The following is a 27,094-nucleotide window of genomic DNA, read 5'->3' on the forward strand; positions in this document are numbered from 1 at the left end:
ATTCTCTGTCTTACCAGAGTTCAGGTTTCTCTATAAGATCTCTTTCTTTCTTTTAACCAAATTCCAATATTGCAAGTCAGTAAAACAATGATATACTGATAAATAAACATGAGAAATTATATTAAAAAAAACATTTTTTAATCTTCTCCATACATAGTTCATGGAACACAGAGATGCCATCTTCTCTATTTTATAGGCAGTACTGAGAGCTATTTGTTTAAACTGTCCAAGAATTAAATGATAATTATTTCTTGTACTGCTTTGTTATACCCAGCTATGAAAAACTTACCAACTTCATTTGGATGTGTCATTCTACACATTTATTTATACGAACAGTAAAGGTAGAATTGGACACACGAGCTTTAATTCAGTGGAACTTACTTCCGGGTAGACATGCATAGGACTGTAGTATTAATTTTGTTATTCCCCAAACAATGTATGCCAAGAAGTACTAATGTTGTCTCAAGCAACTTGCCAATGATTGCAGCTGCACCAAGCTTTTACTCCTAGAATAGAAAAAAATTATTAAGTATTCTTTAGCATCAAGCTGATGTTTACTCTAAACCATCTTCTATAAATCAGATCACAACTTTGAACTCAAAGGAGGCACGGAGGCATAAAGTTCATTGCTATACTGTTCAGGGCTTTTAATCGCTGAGACTCCCATGGTAGTATTTGGAATTGATTTTCCAAGACAAAGAGATCCAGGAGTAGAATATCTTATTTGGTTTCTAGAGATTGTTATCTTGCTTTATTCCAGAGGCTTGCAAAAGATACCTACCCTAAAAGACTAAAATGATCTCTGTTGGTCATATTATATAAAAATAGGCATATGTTACCATGAATTTCAACTTGCTTAGATGAACGTTGACAATCCAAAGCAATCCAACAAGACCTCACAGAGATTCATAACATCCACTGATCCAAAGTGGCACCGGGGGGGTGATATGTTCCTGCCACTGCTCAGTCTTCCTTAAGAACTTTCTTACAATCTTCTTTTTAAAAATGCACACTGATTGCACGTAACTAACATCATATATTTGGTCATACTACCCCACTTTTCCAATTAAACCCTTACGTTTTTAAGCTATTCATTACTGATGCTTCACTCTTTCCTCCAGGGTTGAGCAAAGCAGGTTGATTTATTAAAATTAACTACAAAGCTATTAATCTATTGAACTATTTCTTCAACTAACCATTATTGTCTGTCTGGACTGGAAGCCCCTCTCCATGACTTTGTTTAGCTTTTCTCAACCATCTTTACCCAGTGATGCCAAGGAATGAACTCAACAAGTTCTGAACAAAACACATGCACTTTACCATCATCCTATACAGTAGACCCATCAAGATAATTTTTAAAAGCCTAAGGAATCATCTCTCTGGTTCATGGGAGCTACTTCTAAACAGAAAGGTAGGGCACTAGAGCATACCTTTAGCCTCAAAATGGATGGAGTTTAGTTATTTGCAGTATGAAGACGTGAGGAGATAATCCAAGGATTAGAAACTGAAGGCAGAGCATCAATATCAATATCATTGCTATAAAGCTGGCCTCTGAGCAGAGATATTCTTAAACATTGCTTCAGCATCAGCGAGTAGCTCTTAAGAAAGACTACCACAGAAGAGATGTGGTACTAATCCTCCCTGCCTGGAAGACCGCAGTTCAATTAAAGGAACGATGAGCAATGCACTCTGATGTTGATAAGTGTATCAATATATGCTGCTGCCAGTGGGAATAGCAACACAATAACTACAAGATGCTAAGAGCTAATGCAATCCTTGGAGAATAGCAACCAATACTTGGATAATGTCAGAGGAAATACCTATCGAAGTGCATTTCATTATGTTCAGTACCACAGGTCTAATTGGCTGCCTACTGATCTTCTATATCTTCTATCTTCTATGCTTTTTTAAACAATGTATATACAGTATCTCCAATTCTGTGTGGACTGCAATACTGATTCTGTATTAGCAGAAGTTTTAGTACAGGGATCCTTGAATCCAGTTTTCATTTTCATTTTAAGATATTGACAGTGAATATCAAAAGGCATAAAGGATAGACTAATACAATATTTAATGGTATTCAATATTTAATACAATTTAAGATTTCAAGATCTTATTCATTTTAAGGTGAGATAGTGGCTGAGTTCATACACATGCTAAACAATAAGCATTAATATATTGGGATGTTGTACGAATTATTCCACCAAGTTAACCACATAAGCCATATTGTGGTTTGCTTGCTTTGGCTTAGCATGTTCTGAATATTAACGCTGTGGTTTGTTACCATCTGTGTGATACAGCTGTACAGCTTTTCATGCCTTAAATAACTTTTTATCTTGGACCATTTACTTAGAATTCATGAAGAACTAGTTTATATTTATGCTTTAACACATTTGCTATTTTTATTGACTAATGTCTGAAAACAATTATCTTATTAAACTTGTTCAATTGTTCTGCATTTAACATTTCTGAAAAATTGAACACATTATTTTGAGGAAACAAGCCCTTTCTCAGGGCCCTTTCTGACATTTCTAATATAGGTAAATCAGCTATTTTCCTAAAATCTATATATTGGTAATTGTTGGGAACTTACTGAGGGTAACTTCCAGTTTAGTTTATTCCTAGTACGCCCTTAGTCAATCCCTATATCCATATTAGAGCAAGCATACATGCCTCTCAGTTCTGCTCACAAAATTATAGCTTGATGTATGTTTACTAAGCATCAACAAACATCAAAAACATTTAACTGGCAAAATGGGACAAAAGGAAGGCAAAGCAGGGAGGAATAAACAGTTACCAGATAAAAAGGATAGAGGGCTTAATATCAACACTCTACATTATCAATATCTATCTATATCTAAAGGCAAAGAACTTTCCAGAGCCACTTGGAAATAATGTCATGAGTAACTAGCATGGACAGACCTGAAGGGACTTTGGTTATTCCAGTTTAATGCATTCATGTACCTACAGCAGCAGAATAGTGATGGAACGGAGGTGATCCCTCCTCTGTCCTGCACCATGAAAGAAGCAATTTGGTGGATGGGATGATGTATCCAACAGTAATAAAACACCTGGGTCTCTGTTGCTACTGAGCCCTTACATCTATGGAAATCTTTGCACAAGTGGCTTTCCATGCGATTTCTTTCTATTACAACCTAGGTAATTCTCAGGTTTTCGGTTCCTTTGTTCTCAATAATGTCATGAATGAGCTATATGTAAAGCTGTAACACTTTACAGTATTGGGTCATCACCCTTTTAGCCTTCCAGAAAGACATCAACACCTGGCTTTTTACCCAGGCACTGGTGCGGAGTGAGGATGTTTTAGTTTGGTTGATGGAGCATCCCAAGGGGATGACTGAGACGCTGGGTTCTGGTTGTGTTTTATGGTTTTATGTTCTATGGTTTTTATAGTTTGAGATTTTACTGTTGTTCTGAGCTGCCAGAGTTGTGTGTTAAGATGGGCGGCCATACAAATCTTTTAAATAAATAAATTGTGCTCTATAATCAGAGCATAAACATTTGTAGTTTCTTTTAAAATTGGCAAAAATGTATGCTATCTTCCCATTTGGAAGTTTAAAAATGTACTTTAATTGCAGCCTGCCCCAGAGGGTGCCAGCATGCAGACTGTCCCTGTGCAGACTGGTGGGTGCAATATTATTTCCAAGTGGCTCTGGAAAGTTCTTTTATGTTATTTGAAATGAGACTCCTATTTGATACTGAGGGTCAAAAACTGCAGCTTATTCAAACTTGGATCCCAGAATTATTATGTGGTTGTTAAGTTTATCTGATTTCCTTGATGGAAAAGGAAGTCATCAGTAGCAAATAAGTAGAAATGGTTTTGTACTTGGACCATTAGCAACCATAATATGTGTTAAAAGACTATCTCTTAATAAGCTCCCCAGTGGTTGGCCTCCATAGAAACAAATGGGCATTTGTATTTTTTCACTTAAAGCTGAGAAAACATTATTAATGGCACAGAAATTATTTACATAGTACAGCTATGGCAGAATTGAATGTGGGAAAAATCTGTGCTAAAAGCCTTTATATTACTGACTTTTCTTTCAAACATTAATAAACCCAAGGAAGAATGTTGATGGATATGCCACAAAAGATAATGTCAAATGCAGAGTGAACTTCCTTAACAACCTTATTTATATCTCATCATCAGTAACATTTCAGCAATTATCTAGACCTTTTAGTAAAGTTTTTTATCTGATAGCAAGGAAAAATAGAGAGAAAGTTTGGGTGATTACTTACATTATATCACTGCAATTTACTGTAATGCTTTCATTTCTTTGAGGTGGAAAAGCTCAGGAGACACATCACATGCATGAATGTTCAGCAAAAACGTTTGACTCATACAACATATTGCTCAGCATTAACATGTTAGGATCTTCACTACAAATAGTGGCCCAGACACTGAGGCCAACTGGACTTGCACAGCTAGTGGTACAAGCAGCAGAAGATACTGACAATGAGCTGTAGCCTCCTAACAACACTCCAAGTTGAGTCCATAGAAACAACCACCAGTGGATGTGTTGCCTTGAAGAGGGGGGTACCCTTATAATCAAGACCCCCAAGTTCCCCAAACCATCAGCAACTAAGTTCAGGTAGTAAAACATACTCTTTACAGGTCTGCACTCTTTACCCCTTGGAGAGGTGTAAATAACTCCAGAGGTTATTCAATGTTTCAAAGAGAATTAGAAAGTTGGAACTACCTGAAATTACCTGAAGGATCTGTCTTGTTCTCTTGATCCATGCTGCCTAAAATGATGTATGCCTTGTCTCTGCAAAAACTGCCCACTGACATCAGCAAAAGTCTGCTTTCTGCATTTCTTGCCATCCAACCTAAAATTGTATAAGGATGGATATATGGAATATATTACATTGCTGGATTTATTGCCATATGAACTGGAATAAAATTGGAATATTGAAACTTTTACAGTAAGATTTTGGAATTAATTATGAAGAACCAACAGCTTCTCATGGGAAATAGATCCTGTTTTGGTTTTTAGAAGACATAACAAAGATAAGCAATTTTATGATTTCAAAAACTGGACACTAGAGAGGACTAAAGATTTTAGATAGAGGAAAGATATACAAGCCTATAAAATGTTGAAAAACATTATAACAATAAAAATACTGAAGGAGACTTTTGAAGAATAAAATCAGAAAATAGTAGCCACAATATCAACAATGTCAGTAATGATGTCTGCTTCTACAGATAGACTATGTCCCAAAGATGTTGTTGAAGAAATGACAGATGCAGAACAAATTTTATCACACAAGATAGGGGTGATATCAAAAGTGGATTTACAACTGACAGGCCAAGAGAATGACTTAGGAAAAGATGTTTTACTGGAACTACAAAAGAAACTGGCTGAGGTTTTAAAATTTAAAAGGGAAATACAAATGATAAATCAAGAGAGTGACCTAGATGATTTTTTCCTACTGGAATTACAAAAGAGGCTTGTTAAAGCCTTGAAGAAGTCTGTGCAATGGGATAAAGAAGAAATGAAGAGAAATCAAATCCTACGACAGTATTTGAATGAACTAAAGATTAAGTCTGTTAGAAGTAAATGAAGGAGTATGAAGTTGGTTTATTTGATCAAGGTTAAAACAAGATATGTTGTTATTTCTGGCAACCCTTTATGGACTTTCTGCTGACACCAGGGCTGAAAAGATGATGTTTTATTGGATTTGTTTATAAATAAGAGATGGGATATGGGATGAAGAGATAAATGTTTATAACCTTAGAGGGGGTGAAGAGTCACTAAATTTGTTTATGCTTGTTGTGATGAAGATTGGAAGTCATTTCTTTATATATTTTTTTGCCTATTATAGTCTTACTTTTCTCTTTTTTCTTTTTCCTTGCACTTTTTACTCCTTTTTTCTATTTTCTTTCTTTAAGTTTACTTTAGATTTTACTATTATAATCAAAATTCTTAATAAACATTTTATATATATATATATATATATATATATATATATATATATATATATATATATATATATAAGAGAAACTGGAGAGGGAGGGAGAGGAAGAAGTGGAGAACATTTTTCTGGTGATTCAGAGGTATTAGCTGAGAAGTAAAATAAATAACTGACTTCTGCTGAAACACTGATATTACTGTTTTCCTCTGAGATTGATGTGATATCAAACCATGTTTAGGAATTCTCAGGCTACAGATCAAGTGAAAAAGAGAATGTGCAAGTTGAGACTCCTCGTATTTGTTCTCTTATTAAAAAATCATATTATTGCCATTTTATCTGTAGTGTCAAACAATGGTTTGTGGTTGCCAGGCAAAGAAGAGGAGAAAACATTCTCTCGGTATAGACGGGACATTTAGCTCAGTGCAATGCTAGAGAGCACCTAGGAGAAAAGCAGGATTGCAAACTCTGGCATTTTGGACTTGGCAAAGATACTTAAAACCTAAGAAAGGAAGTTTTCTTTGACATTGTACAGTGTTTTGGAGGCAGTCAGAAGCAGCAAGAGTCTAATTGTTTCTAAGTGCCTTCAAATCCTGCTCTAATACATTACATAAAATCTAACTAGCAGAGGCTGACCTGAAGGTGCTCTTAGCAGACACCCAATCCTCTTGAGAGCTCATAACACACTATGGGATGACAGAATTCCTCACTATTTCCTCATGCAAAACCTTCACATACTGTATTTCAAACCTGTCTTTCCTCTTTAAAAGTGTTACTTTCCTTTGTTAAAAATTATTGCCATTCATCTTTTTGAACGTAATGTACAGTTTTCACTGGTAGCTGCAGGAAAGATGCAAACAAGAATGAGATGAAAGGTGCAGTGAGTTAAAAAGCTTGACAGCAAGCAAAGCTAAAGCTTTTGAAATAACTGGCTAAATGTTTGGCTGTGGGCCTTTGGATTCCATTTCATGCATTCCCCCATGCTTCTTAACTTCGCAAAGTGTAGGCACAGAAACCACAGGAATTTTGATTTTCTCTTCTTCCTGATATAGATGTTTTGATTTTATGGAATCACATTATGCATACGTTTAGAACAGCAGAAAATATGGTGTGCGGCAAATAAGAGAAGACCCAGCAGAATTACCAGAGGGAACTGGCTAACACCCAGTGAAGTAAGGAATAGCCATAGAAGGAAATTTTCTCTACAGAAAGAAAGTTGGATTGCAGCAGATATGAAAGTATCTGGGATTAAATGGACCACACTGCACCTCTGGGATATTTTATAACTGCTCAAACAGCAGAAAGTTTGCAGGGAGTAAAAGATTTAAGAGGACAAACAGACACAAATGTAGAGTTAAAACAGGTGAATAGCTTTGCATTTTGCAGGACTCAAACAGGAAAAATGTACAAAAGTTGGCTTGGAGAAAAGGACCTTCAATACCACCTCCTAGCTTTTTAAAACACATTTGTATAGTAGCTTTACTTTAATATTAAATGCATATATTTATTAAATATTCAGGCAATCTCTCCTTTATTTTATTGGTATCTGGATACTTTAGGTATTAGTATTGACTCCTGGCAACTGCATGACTAGGCAAGATTTTCAGAAGTGGTTTGCTAGGTTTCTTCCTAAGGCTGAGAGAAAGAGGGACTGGCCCAGCTGGCTTCGTGCCTAGGTGGGACTAGAACTCATGGTTTCTAACCTGGTGCTTAACCACTACACCAAACTGGCTCTCTTAAGCATGCAATACATATTAAGCATGCAATACAGTGTAATATTAACAAATTTGTGTGTGTTTACATGAAACAAGTAAAACTCATGAGTTGAACCTGACTCCTGGTGTCTACATGGGCACAGCCATGCCACTCCCTTGGCAACAGTACAAAAGGAAATTTCCCATTGCCTTCTTTCAGAATATAGTTTCAGTTTCTCACTGTAACCTACCATCTTTGTATCACACTCCCAGAAAATGGTCCAGATATCACTGCCTGCTGATACTGTGATCTGTCCTCAATTCCCACCATGAAAGAAACTATCTATCTATCTATCTATCTATCTATCTATCTATCTATCTATCTATCTATCTATCTATCTATCTATCTATCTATCTATCTGAATGTGTTACCCACCCAACTCCAATGGACTCTGTTGGTGGATGAGGGTGATAAATCCAAACACCCAAGGTGACACCATCAACACATTTCTTGGCATTTGCAAGCTTCTGGGTTTAACGTTTTATTTATTTATATAGCTTTAAAAATAAATTTTTATTTAAAATATTTATTTTATTTAAAAATATTAAATAAAATATTTATTTTATTTAAAAATAAAAACAAAGTAGAATGACAACTATTTTGTGGAGTGATCACAGTTTACTCTCAAAATTCTCATATATGACCATTAATCTAAAAAGATGGGCGCCTGCACAAAGTCCTAATGAGAAGGTACCCTTAATCACATTCAAATTAGGGTTTAACATTACAAGTGAACCAGGCCACAACGAAGATGTGGGCAGCTATGTAGGTTTGTTTAATTAGTAAATAAAATGTAGGGTAATTTTATGCTTCTTGTACATGCACATATAACACTTTGCAGTTCCCTATCTTCACCTCCTACTCTGGCAGCTTAATTAGCATCTGGAAGCTAAGCAGTCATTTGGCTATGATTGACCCAGGGCAGCTGCCAAGTGTTATGTCCCCTGCTGCCAGATTTACCATCCAAGGGACATTAAACATGGCGACTACCCAGTGCTGAGAAGCTGTTTGGCTCCCAAGCCATTATAATACTGCTAGTGCCATGTAAAGCAGTTAAGCTGCCTTCCTGGGGAAGACTTGCAGCTATGTGTGTATTGCAGAGGATGAGGACAAGGGGCACAACTGACCCCATCACCTTAAATTCCTATTTAATTATGCAAACCTGGAGAAACATGATGTAGCCATACATTGCCCATTTGGTTCTATACAATCTGTGATTCCCTGCTGGGCTTTATAAGTCTGCTCTGATTAGATCCAGAGTTAGAATTAAAGCTTTGGACCACTGAGTATATCCTTTGCTCAGTGCAAGAAACCAGACTGAAGTATCCCAAATATATTGGTGTCTAGCCTTTGGGTGTTTGGGCAAACAACTACACTACTGAATTGCTTTTACTATTAGGAATTTTTTCTTAATACTGAGAGAGAATCTGCCTTCTATAGCATAAATCCATTATTCTATGACCTGCCTGCTGGAACAATATAGAATAGATCATGGCCATCTTCTGGTGTCATCCTTTCAGACTATCACATCCAACCACCCAGTTTTCTCTTCTCAGAGCTAAACATTCTCAGTTCCTTTTATTCTTCTTCACAGAACTTAATTTCCTCTAGTCCTCCAATCATCTTCCTTGTTCTTCTCTGAAACTGTTTTGGTTTGTCTGAAATATTGTTGAAGAAATCCAGAACTGGAAACATCACTTGAAGTGAGGTATGACCAACATAGGATGAAATGGAACAACAGCTATCCATAATTTCAAAGCTATACTTCTCTTCATGCAGCCTAATGATACAGTTCAGATGAAATCTTATTTGGGAAATCAAAGATGATTTCTCCACTGACTTTACTGAAATGTTTTCACTTGTGATATCACTGTCACAGAGGTAAGATTTCCTTTACACAAAGGACATTACTAATGCCTGAAAGATCATAAGTCACCATTCACCCAAATTCATTGAGTGATTATGTGCCATTGCCAATGTTGACTCTTAGCCACCACACAGGTAGATTTTCTCCAGGGGATCTCCCAATTCTACTCCTTCCAATGGTGCAGCTATTGCCACTTAATTGAGTCTACCCACCCTGCTGTTGGTCATTCTCTTTTCCTTCCTTCCAACTTCCTTGCATTATGGATTTCTCAATGGAACTGAATTTCTGCATAATGTGCCCAAAGTAGGATAATTTGAGCCTGGTCACTTCTGCCTCAAGTGAGAACTCTGGGTTGATTTATTGTATGACCCAATTGTTTGTCTTCTTGGCTATCTCCAACTCCAAAAAGTGTCAATACTCTTTCTATTCTGCTTCTTCAAAAAATATCACAGGGAAAACCATTGCCACAAAACGTTTACTTCCAAAAAATATCACAGGGAAAACCATTGCCACAAAACCAGATTTTGATATTTGTAGGTACTGACACCTCCCAGCATTTGAATATCTCTCCCAAATTCACCCAAATACTGTATCATTTTGCCTTTTATACTGGTTCCATACTGTTTGCATAAAAATTCAGAGCACCCACAACAGTCATGATTTTTACCCTTATAAATTAATTAATTTATAAAATAAAGAGAAAATATCCTGAAGTAATTGATCACCCTTCCCCAACCTGGATGTATTGGATTTTAACTATCAGAATTCCTAGCATGTTTGAATGTAATGATTATTGATGTAATCAGTGATCATGGTACCTGAGAATTCAGGGCAACAAGTTGGGGACAAAGCAATGTTTAGATAGGCAAATGTTGGGCAAGCTTTATTTTGGATACATGCACTGAACAGGGATCAGACTCCTAAATGGCTCTTCCAACTCTACAATTTTATGAGATTTACTTTTGTCTCAAGATTGGAAACAAATGAAGCTCCTCATTAGTTGCTATGTCTTGTTTTCCTGTCGCCAGACAAATGCAGTTAATGTATTTTAAAAAATCCAGAAGTTTATAAATGTAGAGACAAAAATGAACACTATTAGGTTAAGTAATATGGCTCTAATGCACACATTATATTATAAGGTAAGCCTTATTTTCAAAACTACCCAGTTTTCTACAAGTAGCATGGAAACTAATTTTTATGGGATAAATATTAGTAGTATAATACAAGATTACCATGTAAAAATTTGTTTTTATATTTCTACTCTGCAAATGCGCTCTCATCGTGTATAAGACTTGCAGTATGGTGATAACATTAAGAAATACATTACGTACCAATAGCATCTCTTCTAAGAACTAGAGGATAGAAGTTATTTTCTGAGAAGTCTACAGTGTTGATATAGAAGAACCATAAAATGGTTGTACTTATTTTCTACCATGATTCTACCAGGAATCCTTCCATTCAGGTCTCACACTTGCTCAGGTCCTTGTAAACTAGCATACCTTTCAGTTGCTAAAAATACTTGATTCTCTTTTTGTTGTTGCTGTTGCACCATTGTAACTTTTAACCAGACCCTTTCCATTTTTTTTTTCACAGAAATAACCCTATTAGTTTTCACAATGCTTTAAATGGTTTCCTGAAACAGTTTCTAAGAAACTGATCAATCAACTGAAAGACCCCAGAAATGGATTATGCCAAATTAATTTACAATGCTTTCCAAAAGAAAAAAGCAATTAAAAATGCTTTATTGAAACTGGTACACAAGTCCCAAGAAGCACATACTAGGGAAAGAACCTAAGACTTTATTAAAGAGTGCAGTCCAGAATAACACAGTGATAATATCAGACCCAATACTTTAAAAAAAATGGAGTAAGGGATCAGTGCTTGGCATTAAGAGTTGACTGTCTTTTTGTAGTGGAGGTTTATAGTGAAAACACAGTGCTCTCAGAGAGAGAAAAGGTAAATTGATTACTGGGTAGTTTACAAAGACAATTTGTATGACAAGAGGCAAGAATTACTTGCAATGTAGCAATAGAGCTCATACAATGCCTTTAATAGTTGTGTCAAATTTCACCTACCACAGCTTCTCAGCACAAGGAACCCGCACCTGCCAAAATTATCTGATCTGCATAATGATTAAAAACATGGTAACTATGGTATAATTCTGAATGCCTAATGTTGAACTAGATAGGAGGGAAAGACTCCTATCTTGTCTCTTATGAACAGATTTTTGGTCTGGGCCAGCCTAGCCAATTACAAAACAAATGCCAAGAAGAAATATGATAGATACATCACAAGAAATAATTAAAAATAGCCTGATCCATACATCATACTAAGTTACCCTGTGGCTTGCTTGGTACTGGCTTAGTGTAGTGCATGATATTAACCTTGTGATTTGCACACCATGATTTATGATTTAGCATTATATGCTAAGTTGAGCTATTGTAGTTTCGACAACAAACATGGTGAAAACAAGTTATGACTTAGCATGATGTGTAAACTATGGATGGATGGATGGATGGATGGATGGATGGATGGATGGATGGATGGATAGATAGATAGATAGATAGATAGATAGAACCAATCTTCTTCCAATTTGAGGTTATATAGAGACTGTATCTTTCAGAACTTCCAGGTAGGATGATAAAAGTGTAAGAATTCTGAAAACTTCAGCCCAGATACATGAGGAGGATGCCAAACTGGGATGGGGATATTGTCTGATGTATGATTTATTTTTTTTAATTAATATGGAACACCTACTTATGCTTTGCATAACTTCTATAGTAAATCATTTAAACTCTGTTCAAATATATATGGCCTGAAAAACCCTAAGTTGTTGGGTGATAAAAATAAAGAAGATATTATTGACTAGGCAAAACAATATAAGCTCATGATAAAATTGATAAATATATTAAATTTATTTAGGATTGGTGAACAAGCATGGTCATTTGTGATTCTAGATTGCTAGCACTACATTTAGCTTTCTGTACTTCTACAGCTGGGATTTATTTAGTAAAATTATAAAAATAAATAAGATGTTCCTTCCAAAAAAGCACCTGTACTTCCAAACTTCTTTGCTAAATTATATCTTTAGAGGGAGGAAATTACTGATTTTGATTCTAACTGGTTGCTTCACAATAATAAAACAGGTAAAATTTTGCAGATCTTAAGTCTGTTCTTCAAGCCACTTTGAAAGGAGCAGGAATTATGCATTATCATAGGCTGGGATAGAAACAGCAAATAGTAAAAAAAATAGTGGGGAGGAGATATTGGCCATTCACTCTGTAATATCAGAGAAGAAATAATACTGATTATATTTTATAAACAAACTAATTGCTTTTTCTGTTCAAAGTTGATTCATTATTTTAACATTTATGAAGAAATAAAAATCAGCCATGCAAAAATATGGCTACGCTTTTACAGTAGCTGCAGACAAGTTTCTTAAGTTCTGTTAGAACCCATTCATTCATTAAGCTTTCAGAGTTAAGAGTGTATTATTCAGGGAGGAGAACTACAAATTAGCCATGTAATTGCAAAGTATTGCAGCATGTTTCACTTACTACTGATTTTCTTACAGTAGAATTTATAATTGAGATTTGTTTCAGAGTAGGGTTAGGAACAGTCCCTTCTCTAGGGACTGTATATGGAAATTTCAGCTTAATCTCCCTGTTGAGGAATGAAATGACTCTTTATAAAAGATTAAAACGAATAGCTTGATATATTAGAACTCCTTCATTTCTTATTAATGATATCCATACTAATGATATCCACTTTCTATTAGCCATGTGTAACCACAGTAGTACCACTAGTAACAGAGCACTATAACCCATGGTGACTAGGAATCTTGGAGAACTGGAAAGACTACTGAAAGCTCTTTCGATGGTTCTACTGGATTCAGTAGTACCGCAAGGTAATTTTAGACTGTAAATGTAGTGATCTCAGGGAACCTCTTTTTATATTGCAGTAAAACTGTGTATCTCTTCAGATTGCAATAAGCCAGCATTATTTCATGAAGAAAATATTTCATTCATTCTACGGGGTGCCACCCTGGATTTCTGCCCCAAAGTTCTGCTCTAACAGTACCACTCACTGGAGTTATGGAGATACCATAGGGAGCTACCTTATAGTGAAACAACTATCCATATGTCTAGACCAGTACTGCTCACTGTAAGAGTGGGTTTTCAGGCATTATTATGCAAACAGCCTGCTTCAGACTTCTCCATTATCAGTGAACAGAGAACACCTTGTCCCAGTACACCATAAGACTGTGAGAAAAAGGTCAGAAAGTCTGCAAGAGCACATAAATATATGGAGTCTAAACTGAAAATTAACTGCACTTGCTGCAAGCCTTATGGTAATACTCCTTTTCATCCTAATAAAGCCTGCTAAAAGAATGCTGTGAGAATGCTTGTGCTTGGGAAATATATATATATATATATCACTCTCAGTTTAGGAAGCTGCCCAGCTGGTCACCAAGAATTAAGACAGCAGTCTTCATCTAGAGATTTGCAAAGTGTTTTCTGTATGGAAAATGTGGCCTCTGTCACTGTCCCTCCCAAACTACAGACAACACACTACTCATACCACGTAAGGAGATAGTGGGGAAGAGAGAACAGTGCTAAGCATAGCTATGCATATATATACTGCACATGGTGTGTGCGATGAATGAGATTCTGGGTACTTTCAAGCAAGCATTTAAGCCTTTAAGTCCCCAGCTGTACAATGAGAATAATATAACACATACCCAGTGGGATTATAAGAACAAGTAACCTACATAACAGCTTCCTACATGCTGGGGAGAATTTAAGTGTGATTTGTACATTTGAAATGTATTGTGTAAGTATGCAAAATATTTATCACTGCTATTATAATGATCATCTGTAAAGATACCCCCCCCCAAAAAAAACAAGTTTATTTCTCTTTGTAAATAACTCAAGAGCAAACTTTCATAAAGTAAAAGATAATGGTTACCTGGAAAATTATGGTAATTATTTCATTTAAAGGCATTGATTCCATTAAATGTACAGAAGATGAGTATATAGGTCCTTTATTAAATTTAATAACATCATTAGCTCAGTAAGAAAGATAACAAGTAGAACAATCCATTCAAGGTATTTAAAAATCAACCATTTACTATAACATCTTAGCTACCAGTGGTGCAGATATTTTTAAAAAACATACGTAAGCCATTCCCTACTGAAGCTAGACCATAATTTCAGCTACTAAGGAAGCATCTCTTGGTAGACAACCAGTAACCAAGGTTCCTTGAGAACACCAGCAATTTACATGAGGAAAAAAATTATTTTGGAGCAAATGCTTAAATAGTTGACAGATGATTTTCATCCATTAAATACAATGCTAAATAATTTGTATCCTTGCATTATTTTTTATAAAGACAGTTTTTATCACTTTTACTCCCAACATTTTTTTGAAATCCCACTAGTGTTATTGTGAAAAGTGGAATCTTATACTATCTTCATTAGTCATTATTGAAGCCAAGATGAAAAGTCATGGGGCTGGGGAGCACCAATCATGACATTCTTCTATAAAAGAATAAGATAACTTGGATTCTCTTTGGAAAATTGCAATGGGGTATGACATAAAATATATGGTATACTATACCCGATTTTAAGTTATACATATTAATTTATGTCAAGTTCAGATGGTGAAATGGAACTGCGTATAGTACTTAAATTCTTCCATTGAAATAAAAGGAATTGTAAACATTTTGTTTTAAAACCTAAACAGGACCATATCTTGTATTACTTAGTTTCCTATTACAGTAAATATCCAGGACCAATATCCTTTGACTTATCATGTTATTAAGTATTCTGTTCCCAGAAAACTGTGAGAGGAATCCTCTGAGTTTTTCATATCCTAATTAGCAGTTTAAGGAAACAATATAAAAACTGCCATGCTGGGTCAGACCAAAAGCCTATCTAGTTAAGCATTTCCCTCCAAAATGGCCAGCCAGAATTCATGCACATAGGAAGGAAAAGGAAATATCCTTGAGTTAAAGGGAGGGAGGGAGGGAGAAGCACATTCAGACTTGCAAGATCTATTACTATAACTGTTACAATACACGTAATATTCACCTACATTGCATTGGTTTCTTAGTCTGGTCTACCTGGTAGGGCTGACATCAATGTTGCAAGTCTAAATATGCTTCCCCCTCCTTCCCTTTGTCTCTGTGTGAACTAGGGAGGGGCTCATCTGGGATGTCTTCTCAAGTTACTTTCTTGACCCAGGCTCAGGCCACTTTTATCTGACCATTGCCCTGGTACCCATTCTTCCTCTTGTCCTTCAAGACCATTCCTTCTGCCCACCACAGCAGCCCCTTTCAGACATTTCAACTCAGGCGCTCCAAATGTCATCATGTCATCAGTTAAGTGCATAGCCTATTAAATCATCATTCATAAGATTTTTTTAAAACATAATAGGAAAGAGGTAAGAAGTTCTATCATCTTTACAGATGCTCAGGAAGTTTGAAGAATACAACAAAATGGCCCTTCATATAAGTGTCAAAAGCACTGTAAAATAAGTGTAGGAGAAACCTAAAATTTGTTTTATTTTAGATTAGCTTGCTTGGTTTTCAGTTGTTAACAACGGCAACTGACCAGAATTTCCATCGCTAAGTGACGCAGTCATAAAATGCAACATCCTGTGACCACATGACTTAGGGGCAGCAGTTTCAGCACTTCCCAGTTGCCGCTGTTAAATGAATCCCATGCTGTCATTAAGCGAGGACATCACGTGGTCACCATTTGCGATCTTCTGCCAGCTTCCCCACTGACTTTGCTTGTAGGAAGCCAGCAAAGAAGGTCGTAAAAAGCAACCATGTGATGGTGCAACATCATAATCATGAGCCAAGCACCCAAATCATGATCACGTGACTGCAGGGACACAGCAGCAGCTGGAACTTCAGGGGCTGGTTGTAAGTACCACTTGTTCAGCACCATACAAGTTCAAACAGTCGCTGAACAAGTGGTCATTAAGTGAGGACCACCTGTAAAATGTTAAACGTTTTATACCCACTTTACCATGAACTTTTATTACAACTTTTTAATTGCATGTTATTAAGATTCTTCATCTATAAAATTACAAGTCATATCTTTCTTTCACTCTGAAGATAATTTGATAGGAATATAATCCTTACAAAAAGCTGGTCCTTCTTCTGAGGTCCAAGCTTCGGACAAATGTATCCGCTGTATCTGATGTAGAACAGCCAGACTGGGAAATAGCTTTGTCCCCCAGGCTATTAGATGTTTGAATGTTTAATGTCAAATGTGTATAGAATGCATATTTTATAGTAACTATGGTATCTCAATTGTATTTTAGTGTATGATTGTAAGCCAATTGCAACGGAATTTCATTTTATTATGCACTTGGTGTATAGCGGAATGACAATAAAGTTATTCTATTCTAAATGGAAGGAAAAGCTATTTTCTTTCATTTGTTCTTCTTTACTACTACAGACATACTTTAAGAAACACAAGAATGTAAGGATTCTGTCTGATCAGACAAAAGATCCAGCTAATCCAGTATTTTGTTTCCAAACCAGATGCCACTAGGAGTCAGACAGAGAGGGTAATTCTGCCACAGCATTCTCCATGTGTGTTCTCCAGCAACTGATATTCAGCAGCATATACTGCTTCTGATATTGGAGTGAATGTGTGTCATCTCACCCAAACCTTCTGTTTACTCACCTTCCCACTTGTCACATCTACAGAGTATTTGGAATATCTGTGTTCAAACCATCTGGCTCATTGCTATAATCATTCCTTCTCCTCCTTCACCTTCTTAGGTTTATTTCTTTAGTACCTTGCTCTAATTATATATAAGATTTTTCACCTCTACCTTCTTTCCATCCCACTTTATCTCACTTTTGTAGATTTTCTCCATTTCAGAATTTCACCTGCAGTAGTTGTATTTCCTCCTCTACTTCAGCCTTCCCCGCTCCTCTCACATATGTACTTTTGCTATCCTATATCTGTCCCTGATATTATCATCTCCTTTTAAATTTCCAGTACAGATCTTTGTAGGATCCTAATGCCTTGCTTACTTCTTTGTTAAAAATGTCCACTGATTTTACTTTAGACTTCCCGAATTAGATTCTGACATAGTCATGCTTACAACAGACCCACTGAAATCAACGGAACAAGTTAGCAATGACGCAGTCTGGATCCAGTGGACTGTTTTAATAAATTATAACCCCAGCCCAAAGATTTGCACTTTCATATATTATTTATTTTTTCAGTACATTTATATTCTGCTTTTCCTTCCTTCCTTTTGGTACACTGCCCAATGTAAATACAATAGTAAAAAACAAGGAACAAAAAATGGCAAAAAGAAAAAGGAAAAAATGAAGCAAGAAAACACACTCACTCCTTGGAAGGGGTTATACCCATCCTAACCGAAGGTCTAAGCAAAAAGCCAGGTCTTCAACAGCCAGGTCTCCAAAACACCAGCAGGGTGAGGCCACCCAGATCTCAGAGGGAACCTCATTCCAGAATGCAGATGCTGAGACAGAGAAGGTGTGTTTCTGGAGTTCCGGCATTGTTTAATCAAACAAATCCAGAGCACACCAACTCTGCAGGCATGCCCATTACTGTCCATGCCACTACATTCTGGACTAGTTGAAGCTTCTGGGTGGTCTTCAAGGGCATGTAGGGTGTAAAGAAGGTTGTGTTACAGTAATCAAGCAAAATGTTTTCCCTGCATTCTTCTATTATGAACAGACAGTAATCAGTGGAGCTGAAGCACATGAGTAAAAAGATGATTTATGATGTTTGCTTACTTTTATAGTGTAGGATGCCTTTTCTGTGTGATTTAGGGCTAGAAAGGTGACTTTGGACCAGGGAACCTGACTTCAGGTCTAAAAATGTCTTATCCATCAAAGGAAATATATGCCATTATTTTTTTTATCATGATGATGATTAGCAATGGAACAGCAGAAGTGATTTTTATTTGTTCATATTACTGTCCTTTTCACACTGATTGACTTTCACTTTTTTTTTTTATTACTAATACCAGAGAAAAGACAGGAAAGTCACAAAAGGTTAACTTAACACATCATATAAAACCATAATGTTTTTGTTCGGGCTTTGACTTCATTATGTTGTAATAAATTGAAATCTCACCAACAGCAGATTATCCATCAAACCATGTTTAAATAAGTAGCTCGGCATGATGGGCTAAATGCTAAGTAGCCAAAGTGCCTGCTTTGTAGCTGTACTACAATCCTCCCACAATTTTTCTATGCAACAATGTCCAATGAGGCTTTGGGGGAAATAAGAACAAGGTTTGCAATGAAGCCTGCCACATGTGGCTGACCTCAAAATGCAGGGCAAAGCTGGACCTGGTTAGTTCTGGTATGAGGAATCCCAGGGCTAGAGATTATGCTGGGAAATTGAAAAAAAATACCAGAACAAGCCAATACAAACTACATCCACACTATTGCCAAAAGAAAAAGAAAAAACTGTATGACTCAAGCTTGACTCAGAGGACACTTTATTAATTTTTTTACTATATATATATTACACACACACACACAAAATAAAATATGTAGTAGATCCACAAAGAACTTTTTTTTAAAAAGCACTTGAGATGAAAGACATGAGCATCAGAGATAAACACTTGCAAAAATAGAAAAGGTTTCCTAGGGTTTGCAAAGCTTTTCAAACACTCACCAAGTAAGCTTTCTACAAAGAATATTCTAAGAGCAGGGAGCAATTTCAAAAAAAGCCTTTTCAATTCCCTCCCCCAGTGTACCATGATAGCTGTCTGCAATAGTTTTCCCAAACAGAATGCCTTCCAGATATACTGGATTACAACTTCCATCACTCCCAGCTAACATCTGATATGACATTAGTCCAATGCATCAAGAATGAGCCAAAATGGAGAAAGTTGGTAGCCAACCACGGTGACATTTATCCTGTCTCGTATCTAATTCCAGCTTCTCTAGTTTATCTCCATCTTTTCCACAGTCCACCTAAACTCTGTCAAATAAACTGAACCAGTAAAATTATCATTTTCTCAATGTTCTTAAACCCACAGGTATCTTCAGATGGTCCCAAACTGAACGTCTTTCATATAGCATTACATTTGCCTAATAATTTTTAACAGAATTAAATGAGTGTTCATATTTCTTTGAAGGGGGATTCTGTTGTATTGGGGGCTGTGTTACCCTGAGATGTGTTCAGCTGGAGGCCAGACAGACATTGGTATGTGATGGCTTGATTTCAAGTCTTCTACGAAGCATGGGGTTGGATTCAGTGGCCTCTTCCAATGCTGTTATTCTGAGTATCTGCTCTTATAGCCCTAAACTTCATCATCTTAATCTGCTGCTTCCTCATACCAGCACTCAAAAACTGTGCCAGGTTATATTAATATATTCTGGCAAGTTCAATTTGTATAAATCAGAGGAGGTGGATAACAAAATGACTCACATTAAGTAGTTAAAATACAAAGAGAGACTATTAGTGAGATAGAAAGCATGTCTCCTACATCCATCTCTGAATATTCTAGATTCTTGTCATGCTTTATGGTATAATTAGCTCTTGTTCTTTAGGGAAGATTATTGTATGTACAATGTTGTGATTAAATTAAGAAACTGATAAATTGGGAGCCATGTGTTTTATTCTGGTCTTATTGAAAGTCCATATAATTCAGAGGTGCATAGCATCTAATCTGAGGGCCACACATGATCTTCCAAATTACCACCAAATTTAATTTTTAATGTGATTGGAGGAAAGGATTAATAAATACATGGGGAATGATCATATTAATTTAGTTGATCAATTTAATATATTTAAATGCTAGTTGTTCATCTGGTGTCATCTTTTCTTGACCCTGGTTCTCGAAACTTTGTAAACTATGGCTTCCTCAGCACAACCAAAGGCCAAAGGCACCTCTTAGCTTAAAAAAAGTTGTACATCCTTTCATGAAATTTCTCTAAATCGTTGTTCCTAAAACACATGAGTTTTTTCAAGAATTTTTTTTCTGGGTTACCCTATTCTAAAAGTAGTTAAGCTAGGAATCCCATTCTACAGATCCCAATTCAGATGAGGTTTGTTCTTCAACATATTTCTAATTTATTATATGGGACTACGCCAGCAGTTGCTTTCAGATTTATTCAAGATAGTCCAAAACAGAACGGATAAAAGGTTAAATCTGAGTGTACTGTACTTTTGATAATCCAGAAGAGACCTAGTTTGGCAGTGAAATAGAAGGGAAAGTGAGATATTGTGCCAAGATTTTTTTTAACATGAAAAGTACTGAGATTATGGTGACCTACATCCCAAACTAAGTGTCAACATTTTGCACCTTGTACTGCAGACAGTGGAAGCTAGACATAGAGGCAAAGTTTATTACAGTGAAAATGCCAAAACTATGTTTTACTTTACCATGGGAAGACAATTAAAACCATCTGCATTTTATTTCTGTTAAATTTTTACACTTGAGTCGAAGATTGTGCTATGAAGAAGAGCCAAGATGAAATCATTACAGTTACATTACATACATTTACCCATCTACCCTTACATAGATATATTGCAGATATAACTCTTATAGAGATCTGACTGCAATCTCAATATGGTTCAACATTGTGATGTGGAGCACTTTTGGGGTCCATAGTTTGCAATTCACAAGGAGTAAACACTGCACTGTATTCTGTCTTGGTCAGATTCCACTTAAGAGTTATATCCAGTTTGGGGCACCACACTATAAAACGGATTTAGATAAACTGGATTCAGAGAAGGGCACTGAGGATGATCAGGAGACTAAAAAAAATGAACAGAAATTGATGGAGCTGAATGTATTTACCTTGAGAAAAGGAGACAGGGAAATATGATAACATTCTTTAAATATCTGAAAGTGTGTCACACAGAAGGTTCAGACCTGTTCTCTGTGGTTGTAGAGTACAGGACAGGAAGACAGATTCCAGCCAAATGCTAGGGGAAAAAATAAACTTAACAGTAAGAGCTGTTAGAACCAAGTAGTAGTTGGTACTATAGTAGTAGAACCAATTACCCAATGATGTGCGCTTCACACTAGATGTATTCAAGTAATAAATGGCTAGAACCTATCGTCAGGAATGCTTTAATTTGGAATTCTTCACTGGGCTGGGGGTAGAGCTGGTCCCTTTTAACCCTATGATTCCTTGATTCTAGATTTAGAAGCGATATTTCCTTTATTCTACAACAGCAAACAGATCTTAACCTGCTTCTATATGCATTTCTCCCTTTCCTGTATTTCCAGTACTTTAGCATTGAAGAAAGCAGTGTTAATTCATTGCAACTGGGTTTTATTAGTTTTTTTAAAAAATTCCAAATATGCCCACAACTATATTTTTACACTGAATATATGCAGCAAACCAGATCCATGATTAATATAACAAAGTATGTATTTACTAATGCTACAAATATCATCTTTCTCATCCCACAGACCATAATTAGAAAGGAGTGAAGCAACAGGGTGCTACCTCCCATGCACATTTGTTATCACTTCCCAGAAATATATTTTCCAGATTTTCCTCCTACTTTCCCACTCTACATTTTTGTTGAATGTTTATGTTAATCTTTGTTTTTTTTTTCTTTTGACTGTGTGTTTTTCATAGTGAACTATTATTATAAATAGATTTATAAGTTGTAATACTTCTGACCGATCCTGGGTTTTTAGCAATTTTAAAGATGTATTAAGGGTGGTCACAATATCTGCCATCTTTATAATGCTAGATAAGATAATTAGTTCCACAAAGGAAAGGAGCATGTCAGAGGTAGTTCTTGCCTAGAACTTCTGGACTTCAATACTTCTACATGAAGGATCATTTTGATACAGAAATATGTTCAGTTCCCACCATCAGATGTGACTCTTGTTTAGTCCTCCTAAAAAAGTAATCTCCTTCAAGCCAGACTTGACTTGTAGTAATTTCATGCACATATCCTTACAATGTTCTTGGCAATGATACAGAAGTGGTTCGCCATTACCTTCTTCTGAGGTTTTTTTTTTTTAACTTCCCACTCTAGCTTGCAGCCCTGGTATTCTCTGGAGGTCTCCTACACAAGTACCAACCAGGCCCAATCCTATTTAGATTCTGAGCTCAGACAAGGTTGGCCAGATGCTGACATCTTAGAATTAAACACAATGTGCACTACTTAATGTATATTTTTGCAACTGCTCAAACACTCAAGTCCATTATGCCCCATAAGATTTATTTTCAGAACTGAGCTCAATCAGCATTCTTGGGTATCAAGAACCATCCTCTCTTCCTCTTCCATGTCCTAATTTTTCTTTTTTCATCTTGGATAATTTGGGAAATAGAAATGTAGCAAGTACAGATCATCTTCGTTTAGCAACTGCCTTGTTTAGCAACTGTTCGCAGTTATGACAGTGAAGAAAAAGTAACTTCTGGGGGAGATGGGCAGCATATAAATTTAATAAATAAATAAACAAACAAACAAACTTTACAACCGATCCTTGCATTTGCGACCTTCACAGGTCTACAAAGGAAAGGAAAGCGGAAATAAGATCATAAGTACAGTTGTGGTTTCATTTCGCAGCTGCTTCACTTAACGACTGAGCTGCCAGTCCTAATTGTGGTCACTAAACAAGGACTTGTAAATAAATAGAGTCATGGATGACTAAGTCAATAGTACCACCAGTATTGACCCACAAAAAGGAATCTCTGTATCCTGATCTGCAAATTGTGTGAAGATATATTGGATGACAAACAGACATTGTAAGATGGGGAAAGGGCATCTGAATCGGAACTGTGCTGATCCAAATAGCCCTCTGCCACATGATGTCTTCAGTCAGAGTGGAGGTCTGCTTCTAGTAGCATAACTAGAACGGTTTCTCAGCATAAAGCTAGCACAATAAAAACCCTGTGCCTTATCCTTCTAACACACCTCCAGATCTTGCCCTCTTGCAGTCTTGCCCCAAATCTTCCAGGTTGCTAAGGTCTTATCTTTCTAACCAATGTTCCCATATGTGATTAAGATTCTCACTCCTCCTAAGCAAGTACTATGTGAGAATGGGGAAAAAAATTAACCTTTTCCTTTCTGTTTTAACTACCTCAATTAAGAAGTAAACTATTGTACATATATTTCCCACGGCACTGTTTTTAGAATGCAAAAGTTCAGAGATTTGGTACTGTATCATGTAAATTAGAATTCGCAGCTTCCCAAGCCATCATTCCATGTCAAATACAGCCTCTTGTACTGTATTGGTCCCCCACATTGTACTCATTCTTTTTCAACAACCTGCTGCAGTTTTGCTAGCAAGCACGTAATACTGCTTTTGTCCCACAGGTCATTTCACCTCTAGTACGTCCCCTGATCTACAACTAGGGACACAGCACTTTTACAGAGATCTTCTCTACTTCCCGTTCTGTTATTCCATTGCCACACATAGAAATACTGCGTATCACAAATAAAGCATATTACAACAGATTCACAGGCATCCCAACCTGGGCAGAAATGGGCACATCAACTACTCTGCCTTAACATTTGTACAATAATGAAGCGAACTCAAGTACTGTGGGATGGCTTTGCAGTCAGTACAACAGAAGTGGGCAGAACAACACCTTTATCTACTTGCAGAATCATCTGGCCCTTTCCTGGGATCAGAGCACAGCTAAGTAATTTTGGAGCCTGGATTTAATGTTCTTATTTGCCGTGGCATTTAGCCGGGGATACGTCTTACCTGAGAATAAGCACAATGGGCCCTAAGAAGAAAAGTGTTATGTCAAACGGTATCACTTCGCATGATACCCTATATTTGCCCCCGAGTCCAGCTCTAATTTCATCCTTGCCATGGAGAGCTGGACATTATTTGTTGTTGAACATCAGAGGTTGGCAATTTCTGCTCCACTGATGGCCGCATGCTCTCCACACCTCTAGAGAGCCACTTCTGCCCCACATCCTAAGCCCTTAGCTACCTCACAGACCACCAGCCCTTATCACAAATAAACATTGTTATGGACAGCAACTTCTCTGCCTCATTACGCAGGGCAAAAGGCACAGTCACAGGCAGAAAGGGGACAATCACAGAGGGACCATCCATAATGTGCTTCAGTGTTTTATGCCTCAATAGGCAGTAAAACTAATCAGTCGAAATGTAATCTCGAGAGTCATTTCAGTGTGTCTCAGGTTTCCCCATATGCTCCTATTTCCTGCACCATTGACTTTAATGGACAACAATAACAGAAGGGGAAAATGCAGATAGGATGGAGGAGGAAGAAGAAAATTGGAGGGGAGTCAAATGAGCATCCTGCTCCCCAGTAGGGCCCCTCAAGTCTCTTTAAAAGGCTTGAACAGCACACATACCCACTCACAAACACACACACAAAACTAGTCCCGTCCTTCCCATTGCCGCCTTTTTATTTATTTATTTTATTATTAAATTTATATGCTGCCCATCTCCCCCATGCATTTGATTAGCAATCATCCATCCGTCTTTTCACACTCTGTACTTTTCTTTGCAGCAAACCCTTCTGATGTCTAAGTTTTCCACAATTTCTCCAACTGCCAACAAAGCCGGTGGAAATGCAACAGGTGCCTCTCAGAGATGAGCTTCACCCGCCACTTCTACCCACCAGGCAGTGGTCGTAAGTACAGACTCACTGTGAGGAGCAAAGAAGGGCAAGTCCATTCCTACACCCCACTCAGACCTCTCCCCTCCCCAATGAACCGCCCTTTCCTTTCCAGAAAGAGCGGCTCACTTAAACTCTGGCACGTTCCCACGACGCTTTGCCGGTGTGGGTATGCTTGCCAACACGCCTATGAGACTGTGACTGCGTTCACATGGCTCGCTTGGCTCCTAGCCATGACATTTGCGCAACAGGCTTGTTCAGTTCTCGGTTGACAATGTTCCCGGGGACGGGGGAAAGGGCTTAGTGTGCTGTGTGAATCCAGGCCGTTTAAGTAGTAGCAGGCAAAGTGTTCTGCAAACGTAGAAAACGCGTTAATTTAGCAGCTAGGTTAAGCGCGTGGCGCCAACACAACTGTCCCCTCAACCGACCCAGCTCACCCCACGTCCCCAGGATCTGCCCCACGCCCCCCTTCTTTAGCAGGAAACCCACTCACGTGGGGTAGTAAGCGTAAGGCGCCATGCAGTTCTCCTCACACGCCTCGGAATCCATCAGCAAATAGTCCTGGCTGTCGTTCCGGGGGGCCCCGCCGACCGGCGAGCTGTTCCCCCGAGGCGCGTAGAGCTGGCTGTGACTCATGGCGCTTCCTTTTGGGAGGGGGTGATCCCGAGAAAGCCCCTCTTCTTCAGGAGGGCTCCAGCCCCCGACCCCAAACGGGGCACACTTGGGAAACCCCCTCTTTCACGCAATCCCAGGCGCGCGCGCGCCCCCCCAGACACGCGGGCGCGCGCGCTTGGGTGGCGTTCTTCAAAAGCAAGCTTTTTAAAAAAATGTCTCGAAGGGTCCTTCTCCTGAGGAGACAAGTCGTCCGGGCTTGCGGAGAGCCTCGCCTTCTGCTCCACTGGCTACCTGTGGCGCAGCGTCCCCATTTTAAAAGACGGCTGGAGAAGGTCGCTTCTGGATTGGGAGGACCAAAGATCCAGCAGCGGCGGCCCCCGCGGACCTCTCCCTCGCCGGGGTCGCTTCCTGCCCCCACCTCAGCCCAGTCCAGCGAGGCAGCTCGCCGCCGCGCCAAGCCTCCCGATAGCCACCGCCGGAGAAAAGAAGAGAGGAGTTACTATGTCAACCAGCGTATCCCCCTCCTGGAAAGCTGTCCGTGCCCGAGGACACCCAACCAGCCTTTGCAAACCAGCAACAAAAAAGGAAAGGCAGGGAGGCAGGGAGGCCGGGGGGCGGGGGGGCTTAAAAAGTTTACGCGACTGCCGCCGGCCAGAAACAAAATGTGGGCGGAGGGCAGCGCTGAGGGCCACATGTCCAATGGCGAAACGCCGGATAAACCAGCCTCAGCGTGACCCAATCGGCCCTTCCCACCGTTTTTCATCTGCCCCCTCGGATCGTTATGTCATCTTGAGTTCCCTGCGATCGTGTTGATTCGGCATTCCGAAGCAAACTGTCTTCGAAGAACAGTTTGATGAAGATGCTCGTTATAACTTCATTTATGCTGCCTTTGGCTTCGTTTTTTATTGAAGTTCTTGCCTTCAGCCTTCTAATGCAGCGTAACGCAGCGCAGCCACATTCTTAGTTTTGAATAAGGAAGGCTAAGGGATTCAGATGAAGTACCTGTCTGTCTCTCTCCATTCATTTGCTCTGGTAACATACCCTCTGGGCTGGGTAATATGTTATAAAACATATTTGATAATATTTGCTTCATTTATATTCAGTCGTTAAGAAAATCTTAATCCTCTTTGGTTTGGAAGAAAAAGGAGAAACACTGCAACAGGGATTCGTTACTGTAAACAGAATGGACAACTTCTGTAATGAAAATGTATTACGATCTCCTGAGAATGGGTAACTAGAAATGGTATTTGACCTGATACATCACTCTTTAGAGTTGGAGTTGTCTGTGTTCTGCAGTTAAGCATCTGGCTAAACTTCTCATCCACAGATTTTACCTG

General features: G+C 38.0%; 1 protein-coding gene and 1 long non-coding RNA gene across 4 annotated transcripts in view; one reads left to right on the forward strand and one right to left on the reverse strand.

Moving 5' to 3' along the window:
• Nucleotides 1-26,112, reverse strand: part of TRPC6 (transient receptor potential cation channel subfamily C member 6) — a 63,378-nt gene extending 37,266 nt beyond the window's left edge. Inside the window, exon 1 of one of the 3 annotated variants that reach the window (XM_088140608.1) lies at nt 25,636-26,112. In XM_088140608.1, the coding sequence (XP_087996734.1) occupies nt 25,636-25,778 (143 nt within the window). In that variant the 5' untranslated portion in view covers nt 25,779-26,112. The remainder of the gene's footprint in view (nt 1-25,635) is intronic. The other 2 variants (XM_025167453.2, XM_088140609.1) reach the window with 2 other exon arrangements.
• On the forward strand, nt 24,768-26,071 carry LOC148216047 (uncharacterized). Its single transcript, XR_015796097.1, has 3 exons — nt 24,768-24,830; nt 25,035-25,157; nt 25,981-26,071. It is a non-coding gene; the product is annotated as an uncharacterized LOC148216047 (long non-coding RNA).
• Nucleotides 26,113-27,094: the final 982 nt, after the last annotated feature.

The sequence above is a fragment of the Python bivittatus genome, unplaced genomic scaffold, assembly GCF_059951505.1.
Source record: "Python bivittatus isolate LINGU-HERP-01145 unplaced genomic scaffold, Pbiv_v1 ctg000340_np1212, whole genome shotgun sequence".
NCBI lineage: Eukaryota > Metazoa > Chordata > Lepidosauria > Squamata > Pythonidae > Python > Python bivittatus.